The sequence below is a fragment of the Hylaeus volcanicus genome, chromosome 5 (assembly GCF_026283585.1).
Source record: "Hylaeus volcanicus isolate JK05 chromosome 5, UHH_iyHylVolc1.0_haploid, whole genome shotgun sequence".
Lineage (NCBI taxonomy): Eukaryota > Metazoa > Arthropoda > Insecta > Hymenoptera > Colletidae > Hylaeus > Hylaeus volcanicus.
The window spans coordinates 29,716,556-29,733,486 of NC_071980.1; the positions used below are offsets into that span (position 1 = coordinate 29,716,556).

At 42.8% G+C, this 16,931-nt stretch overlaps 3 protein-coding genes across 4 annotated transcripts; 2 read left to right on the plus strand and 1 right to left on the minus strand.

Moving 5' to 3' along the window:
• Nucleotides 1–600: 600 nt before the first annotated feature.
• LOC128876698 (arrestin domain-containing protein 17-like) lies at nt 601–4,352 on the plus strand. Its single transcript, XM_054123262.1, has 8 exons — nt 601–849; nt 1,694–1,834; nt 2,099–2,313; nt 2,385–2,573; nt 2,752–2,954; nt 3,373–3,593; nt 3,881–4,009; nt 4,087–4,352. Exons 1-8 carry the CDS (start codon nt 732–734, stop codon nt 4,101–4,103), a joined length of 1,233 nt encoding a protein of 410 aa, XP_053979237.1. The 5' UTR covers nt 601–731; the 3' UTR covers nt 4,104–4,352.
• A 73-nt stretch (nt 4,353–4,425) lies between these two features.
• On the minus strand, nt 4,426–8,763 carry LOC128876699 (longitudinals lacking protein-like). Of its 2 annotated transcripts, none has more exons than XM_054123264.1 (4): nt 8,583–8,763; nt 7,813–8,045; nt 7,527–7,741; nt 4,426–7,445 (listed from the first exon to the last, which is right to left on the minus strand). In XM_054123264.1, exons 2-3 carry the CDS (start codon nt 7,999–8,001, stop codon nt 7,547–7,549), a joined length of 384 nt encoding a protein of 127 aa, XP_053979239.1. In that variant the 5' UTR covers nt 8,002–8,045; nt 8,583–8,763; the 3' UTR covers nt 4,426–7,445; nt 7,527–7,546. The 2 variants fall into 2 exon arrangements, with proteins under 2 accessions (XP_053979239.1, XP_053979238.1); XM_054123263.1 differs by lacking the exon at nt 8,583–8,763 and adding an exon at nt 8,226–8,510.
• A 1,967-nt stretch (nt 8,764–10,730) lies between these two features.
• On the plus strand, nt 10,731–15,637 carry LOC128876664 (CCAAT/enhancer-binding protein). Its single transcript, XM_054123197.1, has one exon. It carries the CDS (start codon nt 11,305–11,307, stop codon nt 12,367–12,369), a length of 1,065 nt encoding a protein of 354 aa, XP_053979172.1. The 5' UTR covers nt 10,731–11,304; the 3' UTR covers nt 12,370–15,637.
• The last annotated feature ends 1,294 nt before the right edge of the window (nt 15,638–16,931 follow it).

Below are 16,931 nucleotides of genomic sequence, written 5' to 3' on the forward strand. Positions count from 1 at the left end.
TAAGGAGTCAAATAAGAACACGAAACGTAGGGTACGGGATTGGTCGCGTAGGTAAAGCGGTCGACTGTGCCTTATTTTTCGGTTAGACTCCTACACAATGTAGTATAAAGTATTAAAATGTGGGAGTCTCTGGTGATTCTGCGGAGACTAGCATGTTCGAGAATAAACCACCTCCGCCATCTGGACAGTAACTGATATACCAAGTCTCTGAAAATACAGGAAGCTTATCAATTACGCGAGTCTACATTATAGTTTCACAGAAGAAGCGTTGGAACTCCTATTACGCAATTAATTAAACTATTAATCAAATTCATGCTATCAGTATTTCTCCAAGCAAAACATGTTTTTTGCAACGGTATCGTTCCACCTGACAAAATAGTCACAATAGACAATAGACACATGACGAGAAGATACCAATCTATTATTAAATAGCTCCCAAGCCACTCCACATTCTATCACAAATTTCCAGAAACTGTAATCAATAGCCATCAGCTCCTCGTGCGTTGTCGTTCATCTACGATCGACCAGCAAATGAATCATCGGAAAGATGAGACTCCAAATGACGCAGTGGGGATAATACCCGAGTCTACAGTATAATACAGTACAAACAGGCATGCAGTTCGTAAAGCGCGCGTCCGACAACCTCAAGTTGTCTTCTGCATTTTCTCCCCTCCTCGAAGATCGAGCAGACTGGACTCGTTTGATAAAAGAGATCGTCAGTTACGCACACGATGCCATCGTTGAACACGTTCCGCGTGGTTTTTGATAGACCGGGTGCCACGTACGTGGCTGGTGAAGCAGTCACAGGGACCATCGTCGTGGATACTATAAAGGAAAAGAACGTCAGAGGTGAGTTTCATCTGAGAAGCACGTGATGGTAATTGAAAATAGAACGAGGTAGCGTTTGTTGTTGTCAGTGAATAGAATCGTAGTTTGTTGACGCGAAACCTTGAGAAGCTATCACAGTTTTATCCTTGCTCCATCCTGAACGAAAGTAGATAGAAATTAATAGGATTCGTACTTGGTTGTGAAGTAGAGGCTCGAATGTTTTCTTTTAATTAGACAAACTCATTAAACGAGAATATCGACTTGGATAATCATTAGTTACTATAGAATTTTCAAGCATTACGCGCGGGAAACCCAATAGTATCTTGCGCGCAGGTGACGCTGACACACCGATACATTCTACTTGGCATTTTCTTGCTCTCCAACCTGAAACCAAAGATTCGAATTAGTTCGAGACGTTTAAGAGACTGTAATTGACTCTATATTCTATCATTGACTTCCTATTCTGCTATGTATCTTGAAAAGCTTAAAATTAGAAAATAAAAATTCTCTTCACTTATATCTGATACACCTCGTGTTCGAGCAATTTTTTCATAAAACGTCAATGAATCATCCTGTATAGCAGCTATACGAAACACTGTTTACCTTATCTTGGATAAAAAAAACATGACTGATACAGTGATTTTTCACCGATAGCTGAAGCCAGTTGTGCAATTTGTTTCCGAGACTTATTAACGCGAAATATCGTTAACAGTAAAGAACAACGCCTTAATCACGGGCTCGAGTGGCAGAGACGTCGAACGATCGAGGTGTTGAGATTAAATCGAGCATCGAATACTTATCGGTGGCGCGATAAGCGCGATTTATTTTACGGTTACTAATTTATTTTCCACTCGACGAATCGTAGGACTGTATTTCTCTGCCAAGGGCGAAGCCCGTGTGCGATGGACGGAAAGGACGAATGAAAACAATCGCATCAACGAGCAAACGTATACCAACTCACAGAACTACTTCAACTTCCGGTTCAACATACTGAGCGCTCCTACTGGTGAGTACTAGTCACTCGGTAGACTACTACTGAACTAGAACTGCTGTAGCATTAAAATATAAGAGACATAAATATTTAACTCAGGATGACTTCTGAAGAGTTTGACTTGTGGGATTATTCAAGATCCATGAATCTAGAACATAGGGTTAGTCGAGAACCCCAAAAGTCTGAGAAAGTCTACTTTCTCAAATTGAGTACTGTAAAATCAACAAGCAATAAAGATAATTAACAGACTCCAGCTAACATCCCTTTGCAATGTTCCAGACGATTCGCGTGTGCGTATTCCCGTGGGATACCACGAGCACCCCTTCCAATTCCAGCTGCCCAACAGCATCCCATCCAGCTTCGAGCACAAGTATGGGTACATAAGGTACACGGTGAAAGCTGTGATCGACAGACCATGGAAATTCGATCACGAGTGCAAAGCTGCGTTCACCGTGGTCTCGAATTTGAATTTGAACTCGTACCGAGAGAGATGCGTAAGGGACCGCTTCTTACTTCTCGAATCTCGCCACTCCTTGAGTCTTAACGAATTGTTTTCTATGTGCAGTTGGGAATCGATGACGAGGCTCAGAAAAATTTTTACCAATGCTGTTGCTACGATGTGGGCTCCTTGAACATGCACATCAGAGTTCCATCCACTGGGTACGTTCCAGGACAGTCGATAATCACGACGATTGACTACACCAACTCCTCGAACAGCGTCGAGGTAACGCGGTTCACCACAAAATTAGTACGAGTGAGTACAGTTTGTATTGCAACGGATTTGGAACGGATAGCAAATAAGAGTTTAACCGTTCGCTTGAATAAATAATTACACGGTGGTGTTATTCGTATTTTATTATTCGAATAAAATGGGATCCCCAATGGAGGGGGATGAACGTATATTTTAATTCGATTCAAATCATTTTGTTAAGGAACTTAAATTCCACGCGTCTTTTGGTAAAACAAAGAAAGAATTTGCCGACGTGCAAAGTAACAAGTACTCAGGACCATTTTCCAATGTGGGTCAAGTTTTTCTGGAGCTGCGAATACCGCCAGTACCACCGTCCAGCCTGGAGCACTGCAGCATTATAGACTTGATTTACTATCTCAAAGTCGTCGTCCACATTTCCGGAGCGTAAGTAAGCCGTATGCTGATAAGTAACTTATCACAAGGGAATTCCGATAATTGACAATGTAATCTGCTCGATGACCAATCTGAGTGGCACGCTGCTTGTGGCAACAAACATTTTGAACTTTGAAGGTCACTCTCTCGACCACGAGTCACGTCATTCTTTCACTATATTGCTACAAAAAATAGACCACACTTTCTATTCAAGTTTATTTCACAATCCAAGAAAAAAGAATATTGTAAACTTATATATACTTTATTGCTCAGAGGATGTTCATATGCTAATATAAACTTGCACCGCATGTTTTATACATACGTTTCTACATTAGTTAGAAGCGCTACATTATGAATGGGTCACCGTATATTTAAGATGTACGTACTTGCTATTTCTCGATATTAAAATCTTCGTTTCTGTTCCAAACAGGCACTTCAAGCTTACCAGAAATTATCAAGTCCTAATAGGAACAGTGCCATTATTCTGTCCACCCACTGCCCCGTCCTATAGCGAAGTAAATATACAAGGAAATGAAGCGCCTAATCCAGTAGCTGGACCATCGAGCAGTGGTTTGCCTAATGCACCACGACAACCCCTTGGTTTCATTATGCCAACCCAGGGTGGCAGCTCCTCCATCAACTGGCAAATACGTAAGTAATTAATAACTGATGCAATCAAATTTCCAACAGGTATGCGAGAATAGAAGTTGCAATTATTGGGGAAGGATTTTAAAACTGTTAGTAGGTGTATTTAGAGACAGTAATTATATTTGCATAAATTATTAGACAAGATTAAAGAAAACCAGAGGTGGTAGACGTTCTTCTCTGGCGCCACTATTTCTCGCTTGCCGTGCCCTGAAACAATAATAATTTAAACGTTAGCAAATTAATGACACGTCTTTCTCAGGATAAAATTTTCACCTTTTGCTTTCATTCAGCGCCGCCATCCTACGAGGAATGCATGTCAGGGGCTGAGAACATCAGGGACCACGATGAATCGGACTTCGTGCATGGTGCAGACACCCCATTCGCGCCTAAATACCCTGTGTTCGACTATCCAACGCCAAGTAAGATCCTAGGATCCATTGTAGAGTAGCTAAATGCTATTAAATTACCTTTCCTCTAACCAAATGATCTTCTTTAGCCATACAGGCTAAATAAGTATACTAGAGAAACGGAAATTTTACGCTGGAGCTACCACAAGGGTTGAATGGAAGTATCTCGACGAAGTATAGTACCCTCGACTCAACCGTTGCAAATACATTCGAGGCAGCACGGATTTCATCCAAAACCTGAAAGTCTATCTCGACTGCTGTATCTAGATGCAACGCTAAATACAGTCTTCAACTATGTATATAATAAATGTACACGCACATTTGTACATTTGCGGTATATTCTCGTCGCCAACGAACATGAGTGTTTTATTGCTCCCTAGCTGAAATTCACAGGTTACAAGGGAAAAGCAACGGTTTTACGAAAATGATATATTTACACAATTTATTTCATATCTCAACATCGTCATATTGTAATCGTAATCATCATCGAGTCATAATAATTAGAAAAAGTAATGATATATTGTCGTTCAAAAAAAAGGAGAGGGGTTGAGGAGGGGGAGGACGTTATAGAATTTCGCGTACAAAATAAGGAATGAGAGATTCGTCGATAACAACTTCGGCAAACCAATAGATCTCGCTGATCGGTCCAGATAAAAGGGACTAAAAAAAAAAAAAAATAACGCACGCAAAACGGGAAGATGGGAGGGGAGAACGTGTGAGGAAGGCTTATCAACAAGTTTGCGAACTTATCTCGAATCGATCACTCGTATAACACTTTTTTTACTCTACTCTAAAATGTATATATCTCAACTTTGCAGTTCAGCAAATACACACGGTACAATTCGCATATCAACCACCAAATGCCCGATAAACGTGTCATTGTAGGAACTGAACCCAACCGTCTTAACGTTAAAGGCTGTCTTAAATACTGAGAATAGACACGGATCGTCATTTCTTTCATTTTTTCCTTTTTTTTTTCTTTCTCATATCTGCATGACTTGCTATCGGATGACTGTGAAGACTCTACTTTTAACTTTACGTTTTTGCTCGTAAAAAAGTAAACGAGTAAAAATTGATACGCGTTGGAAACGTGTTTCGCTGGACAAAAAGAAACGTGTGTACCGAGCGAGTCGATGGAAATATTTCTGCTACCTCCGTTGTTAACTTCAAACTTATATACTAAAATGTTGCGGGATCCTCGTGTATATATACACCGTATAAGCTTCTATGAAAAATAACAACTCGGTACAACAAAAAACATGGCACAACAAAGTATAGACTATTAAAATGCTGATTCTGTTCAGTATTCACCGTATGAATATAAGTACGTGAGCGTTTGTTCACGTTTTATTTAAATTCCTATTCTCGTTGTATCGTACTATTATTTTTTAAAAAGCTCGATACAGTGTAGATTTTTATCTACGAGGATCCTGTTTGTCCTAGAAGGATATTAACAGTTTAAATCACCAGTGGAGGTAGAAAGAATATTTCTGACTCGCTATACCTGGCTCTTAACGAAAATTGATAAAGTCAATTCCAATTACCATGACGATTTAGTTGCTGCTGGTCCCATTTCGTACATTCGTCATTCTTAGTTGCAACAACGGTTGTTATTAGACTCGTTCAAACCTTGCGACGACAAGGGGCGATTCTTTCTTTCTTTTTTTTTTTTATTTAAAACTCGCTGCTTTCTAATAATCGTACAATCACGATGTTATTCACAAGAACATCCGACGCAAAATTAAATAAAAGCTACGCTACAAAAAAAAATTCCTGTTCACCGTTGATTTGTTTCCAAGGTGTTCTCGAAGTCTAGGACACGGAATCGGCAACGGTAAATTGACGTTCGGTGTCGTAGAACAACTCGTGCTCGTTAAATTGACGAGTACAGATACCGTGATACACATGGTAGAAGAAAACATATCCATCGCATCGGACGTAATAATAATATTCGAGATTCGCGGGAATCGTGAGTTGCGCTGAAAGTGATTTCGATCGAAGAATAAAACGATTCATTGCGCGAGAAAATGTGAATAGAGTCAAGAATGAAAATTTGTGTTCTACTCGAAAAAGTGAAAGAAAAGTGAAGGGAAAGACAATATGGTCTGCAAGCTCGCACGAAACGTCGATACTTTCGAAAAATGAGAATATAAAAAAAGGATTTTGGACAAATTTTTGTATATAATAAATAATAGGATGGCTTGCGTAAATCGAGCGTTAATGCATGTTCTTGACTCGATAATGTTTCCTGACATTTTGTTTTGTATGCAAACCTCTCTGATTATCCTGATTCTTTGGGAGGGGAAAGGAACTGTGCGCTCCGACTTTACAAAAATTTGCTTTGCTTATATTACAATAACCTTCCCTCGATTTAAGACATTCAACCCTTAATATATTATTATCATAAATAAATTTGGTCTATCGGTAATATTGTGAATACGCCGGTACAAATACTGGCAGTATTTGGTTAAGTAAAAAATCATGATCACTAGAAGAAGTAACCGGTATCGGAGAAGATTTTAAACGTGTGAAATCATTTTCTTCCGTTCCGATTGCGAACACTCCACAGAGAGAAACGACACGATTTACCAAAACAACGTGGACAACAAAAGAGAGCAACACATGACACGCATGTTACAACTTCCAGTAAACTTGATTTAACATTCTTCAAAGTGATTACCGGGGGTGTTGCAGATCTAATCACGATACGATCCAAATTTCGTGCGAATCGATACCAATAAATCTGTCAGTAAACAATGACGGTATTATTCGACCGACTGTATCGGCAAAACCTTATAGAAAAAGAATAAAAAGTAAATAGCACGAAATAACAACCCTTGTTCATTTCGTTCTCTGAAAACGATTGCAAAATAAAATTGTCCGATTCTCGATTGATAAGAGAAGCGATAAAAAAATATTTGGCTCGGCTAGCATTTGGTACGGATTCCAGAAATTTCGATACCTTGCGAATAGATCTACCATGAAACCACCGATATGAAAGTATAGCGAGTCGGTAGATCCATTTTAAAAAACAGGTAGTCGTAAAGATGTTTGTTAACATTTCCGTTTGATCCACAAAACTGCCACGGTCAGCATGTATTGTAAACTATCGTGACCCACTTATTAGTTTTTTTTTTGCAGCACTTTGTTTTAAAAAAATAATCAATGTTATTGCCGCCACCGCGTTATGGCGCAATGGATTCAAGACAAACATCAACATTTCATCTCTACCATATTTGTATACATACATTCAATACAACGTTAACATTAACTGAGATTAAGAAAAGGCATAATTTACATTGTCGCCGTGTGTTGATCCAAGTCATGAACCAGAGGACACTGAGTTGTGCACGCATAGCGTGTGTTCTTATAGTGTGTGGTATATGTCTTTACGCGATCACTTTACATTATTACACTCTTTTTTTCAGTCCGCACGCTTCCCAAAATCCTGGAAGGGGTAGTAGAAATTCCTCGTATGAAAATTTCATGCGGATGCAATCTTACCTTAAACCTAAATGCTATACCTTACCATAACTATAAGTGCAATTTTTAACCCTCTCTCTTAATGGCACCTGGTGCTTCTGCTAACCCCTTAACTTTGAGTCGGTCGGCAGTTTTAAGAAACGCAGGCAATTGATCCTGCGAAACATTAACCTCTCCTGCATACATGAATTCCAAAATAGCTTGGAGGTGGCTGTACGCTACATCTTTTAGAATAATAATGGGATGTTTGGACGGATTTTCCTACAAAAACCCAATGTATAACCATCTTGCTCTGAAGAACTTGCATTTGACTTATCCTTACGATAACCTACCTCTAATAAAGACTTAAAATAAGGACTACAGGCAGACAACACCATCTTATGTGCTTTACAGGTCTGACCATCGCAAGCTAACGTCACATCCGTGAAACTTTTTTCATCTCGTAAATGTTTAAACGACGATACCATATTAGATTGGAAATCATTCCATTTAAGAAAAAATTGTTGCTGTTCATCTGCCATTATTGACACCTGATGTCCCAATAATCTTTGCTTGAGTTTGTAAGCTGAAAAAGATTACCGTCGATAACGTAACTTTCTAGTTTCTACGAAGCAGGACATTACATAAACACGATAAACATAAGGGCAGCTAGGACGAGAAACCAAAGGACACGTTAAACGAAGAGCTAAGCGTACACACGGTGAACCAAAAAAAGAACTTGCTGTATATCCAAAAAAAGAATTACATTTGTCAATCGAGGAAGGAAGAATGCTATTCCAGAATGAATACAACACACGGCTTTGTTGTGTCGCGCGGAATTCGGTGTACCAGATTTCGTTTAGGTTAAGCCCAAAACACATTCAACAGTTTGCATCCAACGCGTACCGTGGGCGTTTATTGAATCGAAAACGAAAACAGAGAAAGAGATATCATGCCACAAAGCACCTTCGTTTTATCCAAAAATCGGAAAACCCCACGAGAAACGTTTTATTCGCATTTTGTCATAACAATACGTTTACATCCGACGGGGACGTTCCGTCAAAGGCACTCGCGCTGGCAGGAAACTCGCGTGGAAATTAACCTAACGAAACTCGTTACTCACCCGGGGCTAACGGTCCAGTGAATCCTCAGAGTTAACGGTGAATCACAAAAGGAACGCGAAAAATATATACACTACCGAAAAGTTTTTACACGAATGTTACGATTTTTTTGTTGTGGCTAATATCACGTCGAAGAAATTCGGTCGAATTCGGATCTTTCCGTCGAGAGTCGGTTCGCGAATGCCATACCGACTGCCAGTGGACTCGTTTCCATGCGCGAGATGTCGCCGCGGCCGTCGTTTCCAACGTTCGAAATTTTTCGTTCTTAAATGTCAATCCAAAATTGTATAGCGACGTCAGCGCGCCGTTTAAAATACATAAAAGTCTTGTCATAAGGCGCGAAGATAGAACAAGGGTTTCATTATTTCGCGTAATCGAGATAACATCTTAAATTCATTTGCAAATTTTACCTTTCACAAAAGACCACTATAAACTCTATGAAATATGAAACATGAAGCTCTTAGTTCTTTCGTTATAATAGTATACTTTCTAAGTTATCCCGAAGGATCAAATCACATTTTCATTTAACATTTACGAACTTTATATCGTGATTGAGAGAATAGTTAATTAGGAAGTTCCAAAAATAGAAAAGAAGAAAAGATTGTGAAAATTGAATTTTCTTTGTTTCAAATAAGTGTATAAATTTATAATCCCACGACAAAATGTCAAGAGCACCCTATATAAAGTATGAAGCATTTCCAAACGGTCAATTCCGTGCAAAAGGATCTCGCGCCCATTACCGATTACTTTGTTGCAGCTAATTGCGCAATCTCACGCAAGCAATTGGACAGATATCAGCATACGCGCTGACAAATCGAATGTGCCCGCTCTTACAGAGAAATCGGTTCCGATCCAGTGATCAACGACGACTGCAAGATAATCGTCGATTATCCTTCTTATGAAACGAATCGAGTCGTCGACGTATAATCGCTGTAAAAAAGATATAACGAGTTAATGAACCTGTTGGGTTTAGAAAGACGAAAGTCAAGATTGTCGGGTGACTAAGTTCGGTAAAACCCAAGCAATCGACCAAATGTGGTCCTGTCGCTAATGGAAAGACACTCCTGCAGGCTGATCTACAATGATATCCAATTAACGGTATCTTAAGGGGCATTCTCATTAGAATAGCGATTAATTGGGTAATTATTGGGACTATTTAAAACGAAAAGTTCGAGTTACTCGTCGTAATAAATATTTTAGAAACAAAGAAATTATTAAAGTATACAAGTGGTTCTTTCGGGTCTATAAGAGCAATTCATGTATTGAATACTTGTATGCTCATCGTCACGTTCAGATTTTCGTTGTCATTTCGTTCAAAGCCTGCGAGGCACTTTTTCACCAAATGCCCACTGTATAATGGTTCATAACTTGGTTTAATTGCCTTCGGAACCGTTTCAGGTATTTCAGGTTTATGGTGGGATTCGTTCGATTTACATTCGGGTAATCGAAGAGCGCGCAGACCTAAGTTCGACCATGGAGGCATTTACGATTTCAGTAACTTCTAATTTGGAGAGTCAATGATTACGCTACTATACAATACCTTCTTAACTTTACAGATCAAAAGGTATAGTTCCCTAAATAATTGCATTTATTGAAAGACCTTCCCAACAGTCCACCGTTATCCAAACACGTCACAAAGGTGTTTGTCACTTACAAAACACTTAAACGTGAGGAAGTGGTCCAAAAAAAAAAAAAAGAATTAAACTGCGGAAAGTGTCGATTTCCGGTGGAAAATTCATCACTCTAAAAGGGACCCGATGTTCTCGTGTATAAGTTCTTATAAATAGAACCGAGAAAGGCGAGCAGCACCGGAAAAGTTTTCCTGTCGCGCGATGCCGCGACGGGACGGCAGCGTGTCAAGCGCGTAAGACGGACAAAGAGAGATCGCGGAGCCCGCGAGCGAGCACAGCGAGGCAGAGGGCGAGGGAGAGAGGGGAAGGGAGGAGATAGAAAGGAGCGAGAGTGAGATAGAAAGAGTGAATCGAAAGAGAATCGGAGAGCGCGAGCTCAATCCGTTGAGGAGGAGGGGGAAGACCGCGACTCTTAGCGCGGATCGCACCGCGAGGAACGAGGGGGCTGGAGGGGCGGGGGGGGGGGGGGGGGGAGAGCGGTTAGAGGGAAGCGCGAGCGCAAGCGCAATGAGGCATGGAGTTGCTCTCGACGCGCGCCACATTGAAAGCTTGCGACATGCCGCGAAGCGGTTCAGTCGCGCGCCAGCTATCGTGCGGGTGGTATCGTTTGCCTTGTTTTAGTCGGCGTCCCTTGTGGTGTTGACCGTGTGTCGAGCACGAAAAAAAAGCCCGCGTAGGCGTGGTGAACAATCGCGCGCGTTTACGCGAAACGTGTCAAGTCGCGCGATCGAGAAGCTTCGCGGTTTTTAGCCAAGTGTGACGGAAAAGCGACACACGCCGCGAACCGGGACCGCATCGTCCTCGAAAATTGGAATAGTCCGAGGGTCGAGTTTTGCTACTCTTGGACCAGTGTCAGATCTATCTGCTCCGTCCGCGCGCAGGGAAAATTCCCGACTCGCGACGCCGTTCGAGGTCGTTTCTCGCGGCGAAGTTTCCTGCAGCTGCGCGTTTCGCTCAGCTAGACGTTTCCCTGGGACAACGTGTCACCGTGTCGAGGAACGCTCGAGGGGACTCGTGGTCAGAGCCCTTTGGTGAAAGAAAAGAAAATCGCGGATAGACCGATAATTGCGTATCTGTGATGTGCGAGTGAGCGATGGAGTCGCCAGTCATGTACGATTCAGCGGCCCACCAGGCCCAGGCCCATGGGGCGGCCGATCTCAAGAAGGCTCAGGTGCTCGCCAACAACAACAACAATCATCCGAGTAACAACAACAACGCCAACGCGGCGAACAACAACAACTCCGCGTTGCAGGTGAATCACAATCACAGCCAGCAGCAGACCAGCGCGGTGGTGAGCAAGGTCTCCGCGAGCAAGGCTAGCCTTCACCAACAGTACGCGGAACACTGCGCAGCGGCCGGCGAGCTCACGGACCTGAACACGCCTGAAATCTCGTTGGATCTCCAACACTTAATCGACGACAGTCACTTCAACGACGGCCTGTTGGACATGCTAGGCGCGAACAACGGCGCCGTCAAGCATGTCAGAACGCCAGGTTACCCGCGCACCACGTTAGCCTACATGCCTCAACCGGTGCACAGCGGCGCGAGTTACCATCAAGGGAGCAACAGCTGCAGCGACAGCAACAGCTCGAGCTCCGAGTCGCCCAGCATCAAAGAAGAGCCCCTCGACCCGGCGGATTATCGTCGCCACTGCCCTCAGTATCCACCAGGAGGTTACAGCCCAGTGACCAATGGACCGTTCGCCAACGGTGCGCCAACCTTCACCACTCTGACGCCTTCCACGGTGCCTGGCGGTCACCCTGGCGCGCCAGTTCACCAACCACCGCCCCGTGGTGGTCCCATGAAGCCAGTGATGGCTCATCAACATCACGCCAACTCAGCCGCAGCAGCCGCCAGGAAACAGAGCAAGGCCATCGACAAGGCGAGCGACGAGTACAGAAGACGACGCGAGAGGAACAACATCGCCGTGAGGAAGAGCCGCGAGAAGGCGAAGGTGCGATCGCGGGAAACCGAGGAGAAGGTGAAGCTTCTGGTGAAGGACAACGACCTGCTCAAAAAGAGGATCGAGCTGCTCACCGAGGAGCTCAACGTGCTCAGGTCCCTCTTCAGCAGCGTCGGCGTGGTGCCCGAGCAACTCCACCGCGAGATCTCCAGGCACCTCGACCAGTTCCAGCAGCACGCGGTGGGACCCATGTAGCAGCGCACAAAGTCGTCCTCGAGCGACGTTGAGACGTCCCGTCGCGGCTATCGCGCCTTTCTCTCGTCCACCGTCGACCTTCGTCCCTTGCCTTTCGGCCCCATACGATTGTGAAGAGCAGTCGCTGCGAACGGGACTTCCGCTTCCCAGGGGCCCGATGGTCCCCGTTCTCGATCCACTCGCGAGTATACGAATAAAGGACGGAGATAGACGACGCTACGCGTCTTTGTCTCCACGAGTCGAAGAACGCGAGGTGCACACGTGCGTGGTTCGAGGCGCGTTGGTGGATAGGATCAGTGGTTCTTAACCTTATCGAGCTCGAGACATCGTTTCCAAGATGGATCTTAGGCGTTATTTAGGTAGAGACACGCCTGGTGTACGATTCTGGAGAATCGTTGTAGGAGGAATTCGGTAATAGATCGATTGGAATGTTTAGTATAGATTCGATGAAGGGAGGAATGTATCGATTATTTATTTTGTTTATTGGTTTTCCGCCTAAATGAAAGTGAAGTTCGTGGGACCAATAGAAATTATATGGCGTTCCGTCCTAGATCCGTCGAGGGACTCGCGAATGAGACTCTCCGGGCGGATCCTGCCTTAGACGCGCCTCCCAGTCGGGGAATATATTTTAAATATGTCGATTAATGTTAAATATTTCGGGGTCTCTTTGGTGGAGCAATAATAAAAAGGGAACAGAAATTTTCAGATCGATGTTTTTACAGTATTTCACAGAGAATCTGAAAGGTGTATGAATTTATCATATATTTTACTCTCTAGTGTCCGAATGTTCTCATGGACAATAGCCATTGAATTTTACTGAATCGAATTGAATTCATCTACATTCGAACTTGTTAGAATAAGAGAATATAACTGGTGCTCGTTTCGAAGTAAATTCGTTCCTTCGTCGAGTCATAATATATGAAAACAAACGATCTATCTATGTTGTTATGGACTCGAAAAAAAAAATGGTTAAGGACCACTGAGTTCGGGAAACATCGAGGCAACGGAGAACGGAGACCACGAGTAAGGAAACTCGTGAGAAACTTTCGCGATTTTCTCGGGGATAGCTTTTTCAGCAGCTGGGACTCGGTCGACTATTTCGTGTGCAAAAGTGCCCCTGCTCGCAGCGAACTGTTTTATACCGAGTGCACCAGGACACTTCCCTCACCCCGTTCGCCCCCGGAAACGAAGAAACGCCTGCGCGTCGCGGTCATCTTCTTGCACCTCGAGAAAAACGCGCGCTAGATAGGTGAAAACTGAAAACTGATCGAGGATCGGTGTTGGGCTGACAATAATCTTGATAATCAGTAATCACGGTTAACGATTAATGAACAATCGCACTCCACTCTCAGAGATTATACCTGATTTACGATTGAAGATTACAAAAATAGTTTACGATTGCGAATGCAGTTTACGACTACGATTAACCTGAAGTTAGAGAAATCACTGCCCAACTCTGATGGAAGTCGCGGTTCAGATCCTATCGATCTTCGTTTCATCCCCCAATTCTCTTCCCCACTATTTTCGTATCTACCTTTTGCAAGTACGTAAAGACTGGGTGGTTCGGGTGCCACAGAGATGGGCGGAATTCTATTTGAGCAACGAATGACGAATAAATCGTCCACGCAGCGATTTCTTCGATTATTTATACGATTGAAATTCATACAAATTTCTATGAACTCAACGCGAAAGACTACTCGACTGTGTACCTTGGATACAGTACTTTTTATCGAACAGGTAATGCTTTACTCGTTACCGAATTTTTATTCGAAACTTTTATTCAGACGAGAATTGCGACCATCTCTGGATCGCCACCTCGTTGAATCGCGTGATCCGCAACGCGTAGAAGCGTTGCGACTCTTGAAGTCTGAACAAACCACGCGACGATGTGTACGAGCCCGTCGATTACACTTTCACAAACACACGCGTACGTACGCATACCCGGATGGCGAGTAGTGGCCGCGCATACGTAAACGCGTTCGCATAAATCTTCGATTCTCTCGTCGGTATACATTTTTGATACATCTTCCACGATCGAAGACAAATATACACGTAAACACGCGCAACACCTATGTATCAACACATTACGACGATGGCTTCTCGGTACACGTATACCGCGTGCTACGTTCAGGCTCGTTTTTAGATATCGATCGATTTTATTAGATTATCGTTCTCATTACCAAGTACCTAAAACAAAACAAAAAAATAAAAAGGCATAGTGAGATACTGTGGACTCAACGGAGATGGACGAAGGGAAGTTTTGATTGGAACAATGGATAAGGAATAAAATCATTCCTCCGTCGTGTATATCGTACTGTAAATGAATTTCTCATTTTTATGCAAATGATGAGATGCTTCGTCCATCTCTGGTGTAGGTAGCTATGCGACAAACGACGATGCCGATTCTATTTTTTCGATTCGTCGTGTATCTCGACAGGGTGAACCACGCGAACGTCCAGAATACACATACATACACACACACACAAACAAACAAAAAAATTGAAAAGAAAAAACTCTTACACGCCCTTGTATTATAGCTCTATATTAATTTTATTATATTCGAGATGTATGTACATAAAAAAGCTAATATATTTTGTTAGAGAAACGAAACGCTCGTGTTTTGTGCGCCAGGGAGAACGAGAGAAAGAAAGAGGGGGTGAGAGTGAGTAAGTGAGCGTGAAAGAGTAACAAAGACGAATTAATGATATGTAATATATATAATGATGATTGTGTGCGCGCATGTCTGCCAACAAATCGTTAATAGTTATACATTTTAAATGCGAACGCATGCTAGAGATTACAGCGAAAAAGAGAGTGCGAGAGAGTGAGAAATATATGTATTTCGCCGACGTTACCAGGGATTCGATCCAATCGAGTCCCTCCACCTTGAGTTACCGTAAAATCGCGTGAAGCGGGCTTCATTTCATTATTATTAATAATTATTATTCTTTTTTTCTCTTTATTCATCCTTTTATCGTTTCGTACATTCGATCGCGTGCGTGAGAACAATGTTTGTTACTTATACGCGTACTTGTGCGACACATTTCAACCTCTTCTTCTTTATTATCTATTTCTTTTCTCTCCTTTTCGTCTTCTTCCTATTTTCTTCTAAGACTTTCGTCGGGTCTCTCGGTGATGTACGACTCAAACAAACGCGCGCACACGGCTGCACGCGTTCCTTGGCGTATGACTGATGTATGTTAGGTACGAGATTACCTGTCACGGTTGTCTTCTTGTCTATGCACAAATATATTTTGATATAAAAAGCCGCCTGAATTCTTTGTTCACCCCTCGTTCCCCCCAGCCGGGGATACGCCTTCACTTTTCAGCTGTCGATTCAACAGGTTGCGACCACAGGCAACGGTGAAAGCGGACGGGAAATGACGAAACTTCGAAATGATAAAACCGAGTGATCGAGTGCCGAATCCTCGACACGATTCGAGTAGTACAGTGCCTTCAATGGAGGAACACTCTGCTCTGTTAAAAAGTAGGATGAGAATATGGTACAATAGTTTCTACGAATGGGACACTCGGTGACCATTAAACTTGAGAACAAAATATAACATTGGTACCAATCTCTTCTAAAAATGGAGCACTCTGTTGTTAACAAAAATCAAGTTCGAAACAAATACAGTAGCTTTAATGCAGAGGCACTCAGTTACCATGGCACAAACAAACGAAACAGAAATTTCAAAAGTGGTAAAGACGTCGTGGGTTAGCGTCGTCAAGTCGGTGAGCTCGTTTGAAAGGAGCAAGGCCCCATTGACGCGACGCGAAAACGACAATAAAGCTGTCAAGCGTTAATCCAGCGGTAAAAATCGAGCCTGCCGCTCACGTATGTATCTATACGCGCGCAAAAAGCGATCAGACCCCCGACAACGCGAATCCGCTTAGAATGAGTCACGAGATAAGTTTGTTATTAGTCAGATAAATAGATTAACACCATTGTGACGATCGTGGCGTTCCTAGAGTCTTGTCGTGGAATAGGATACGAGTTCTATCCATGTACGACGATCGCAGCCACCAAGAGGACACTTGTTTTCTCATACTTTTTTTTTCAAAGGTGAGACGTCATTTACTCGAATCGTCTGTTATATCTTGGATTGTACAGTTGGTTCAAGAACGAAGAATTCGTACCTTCGATTTTCGAAAACGTCACCGTGTCCGAAAAAATTCGCCCCCAGGGTGAAGGAACGTTTCGCGAGTAGATCGTATCGATCAAGTGAAAGCGATAATTTCGTAGGTCCGCGTCTGCCATCGATAAATCAATGACAAAGGTGTAGCTAATGAAAGTAAACATCGAACTTTGTTATTCTATTCGTCTACAGTACTGCTTTCATTTGCAACTTAGTATTGAAACCAAATTTTTCTCAGCTGGATCTCGAGTATAACCTCTGGCAACGCGAGAATTCGCGTTTTCAAACGCGTTCTCAACCTCATGAAACGCGTGTGCAATTAAATTCGAATTAGTTCCGTCCCTTCGTCCGTCGAGAAGGTTGCAAGTTTCGAGTTCCGAGAACATAAATTATCTACAACCGAAAATGAACGTCCACGGAACCTTG

What these genes read in the sequence shown, in the direction of transcription:
- LOC128876698 (XM_054123262.1), top strand. Translation starts at nt 732, where the DNA reads ATGCCATCGTTGAACACGTTCCGCGTGGTTTTTGATAGACCGGGTGCC. An exon ending in CATACTGAGCGCTCCTACTG is followed by an intron (nt 1,835 to 2,098) that starts GTGAGTACTAGT and finishes GCAATGTTCCAG; the next exon opens with ACGATTCGCGTGTGCGTATT. An exon ending in GTCGTCCACATTTCCGGAGC is followed by an intron (nt 2,955 to 3,372) that starts GTAAGTAAGCCG and finishes TGTTCCAAACAG; the next exon opens with GCACTTCAAGCTTACCAGAA.
- LOC128876699 (XM_054123263.1), bottom strand. Translation starts at nt 8,340, where the DNA reads ATGTGTTTTGGGCTTAACCTAAACGAAATCTGGTACACCGAATTCCGC. An exon ending in TCCTTCCTCGATTGACAAAT is followed by an intron (nt 8,046 to 8,225) that starts GTAATTCTTTTT and finishes AATCTTTTTCAG; the next exon opens with CTTACAAACTCAAGCAAAGA. An exon ending in ATTTTAAGTCTTTATTAGAG is followed by an intron (nt 7,742 to 7,812) that starts GTAGGTTATCGT and finishes GGGTTTTTGTAG; the next exon opens with GAAAATCCGTCCAAACATCC.
- LOC128876664 (XM_054123197.1), top strand. Translation starts at nt 11,305, where the DNA reads ATGGAGTCGCCAGTCATGTACGATTCAGCGGCCCACCAGGCCCAGGCC.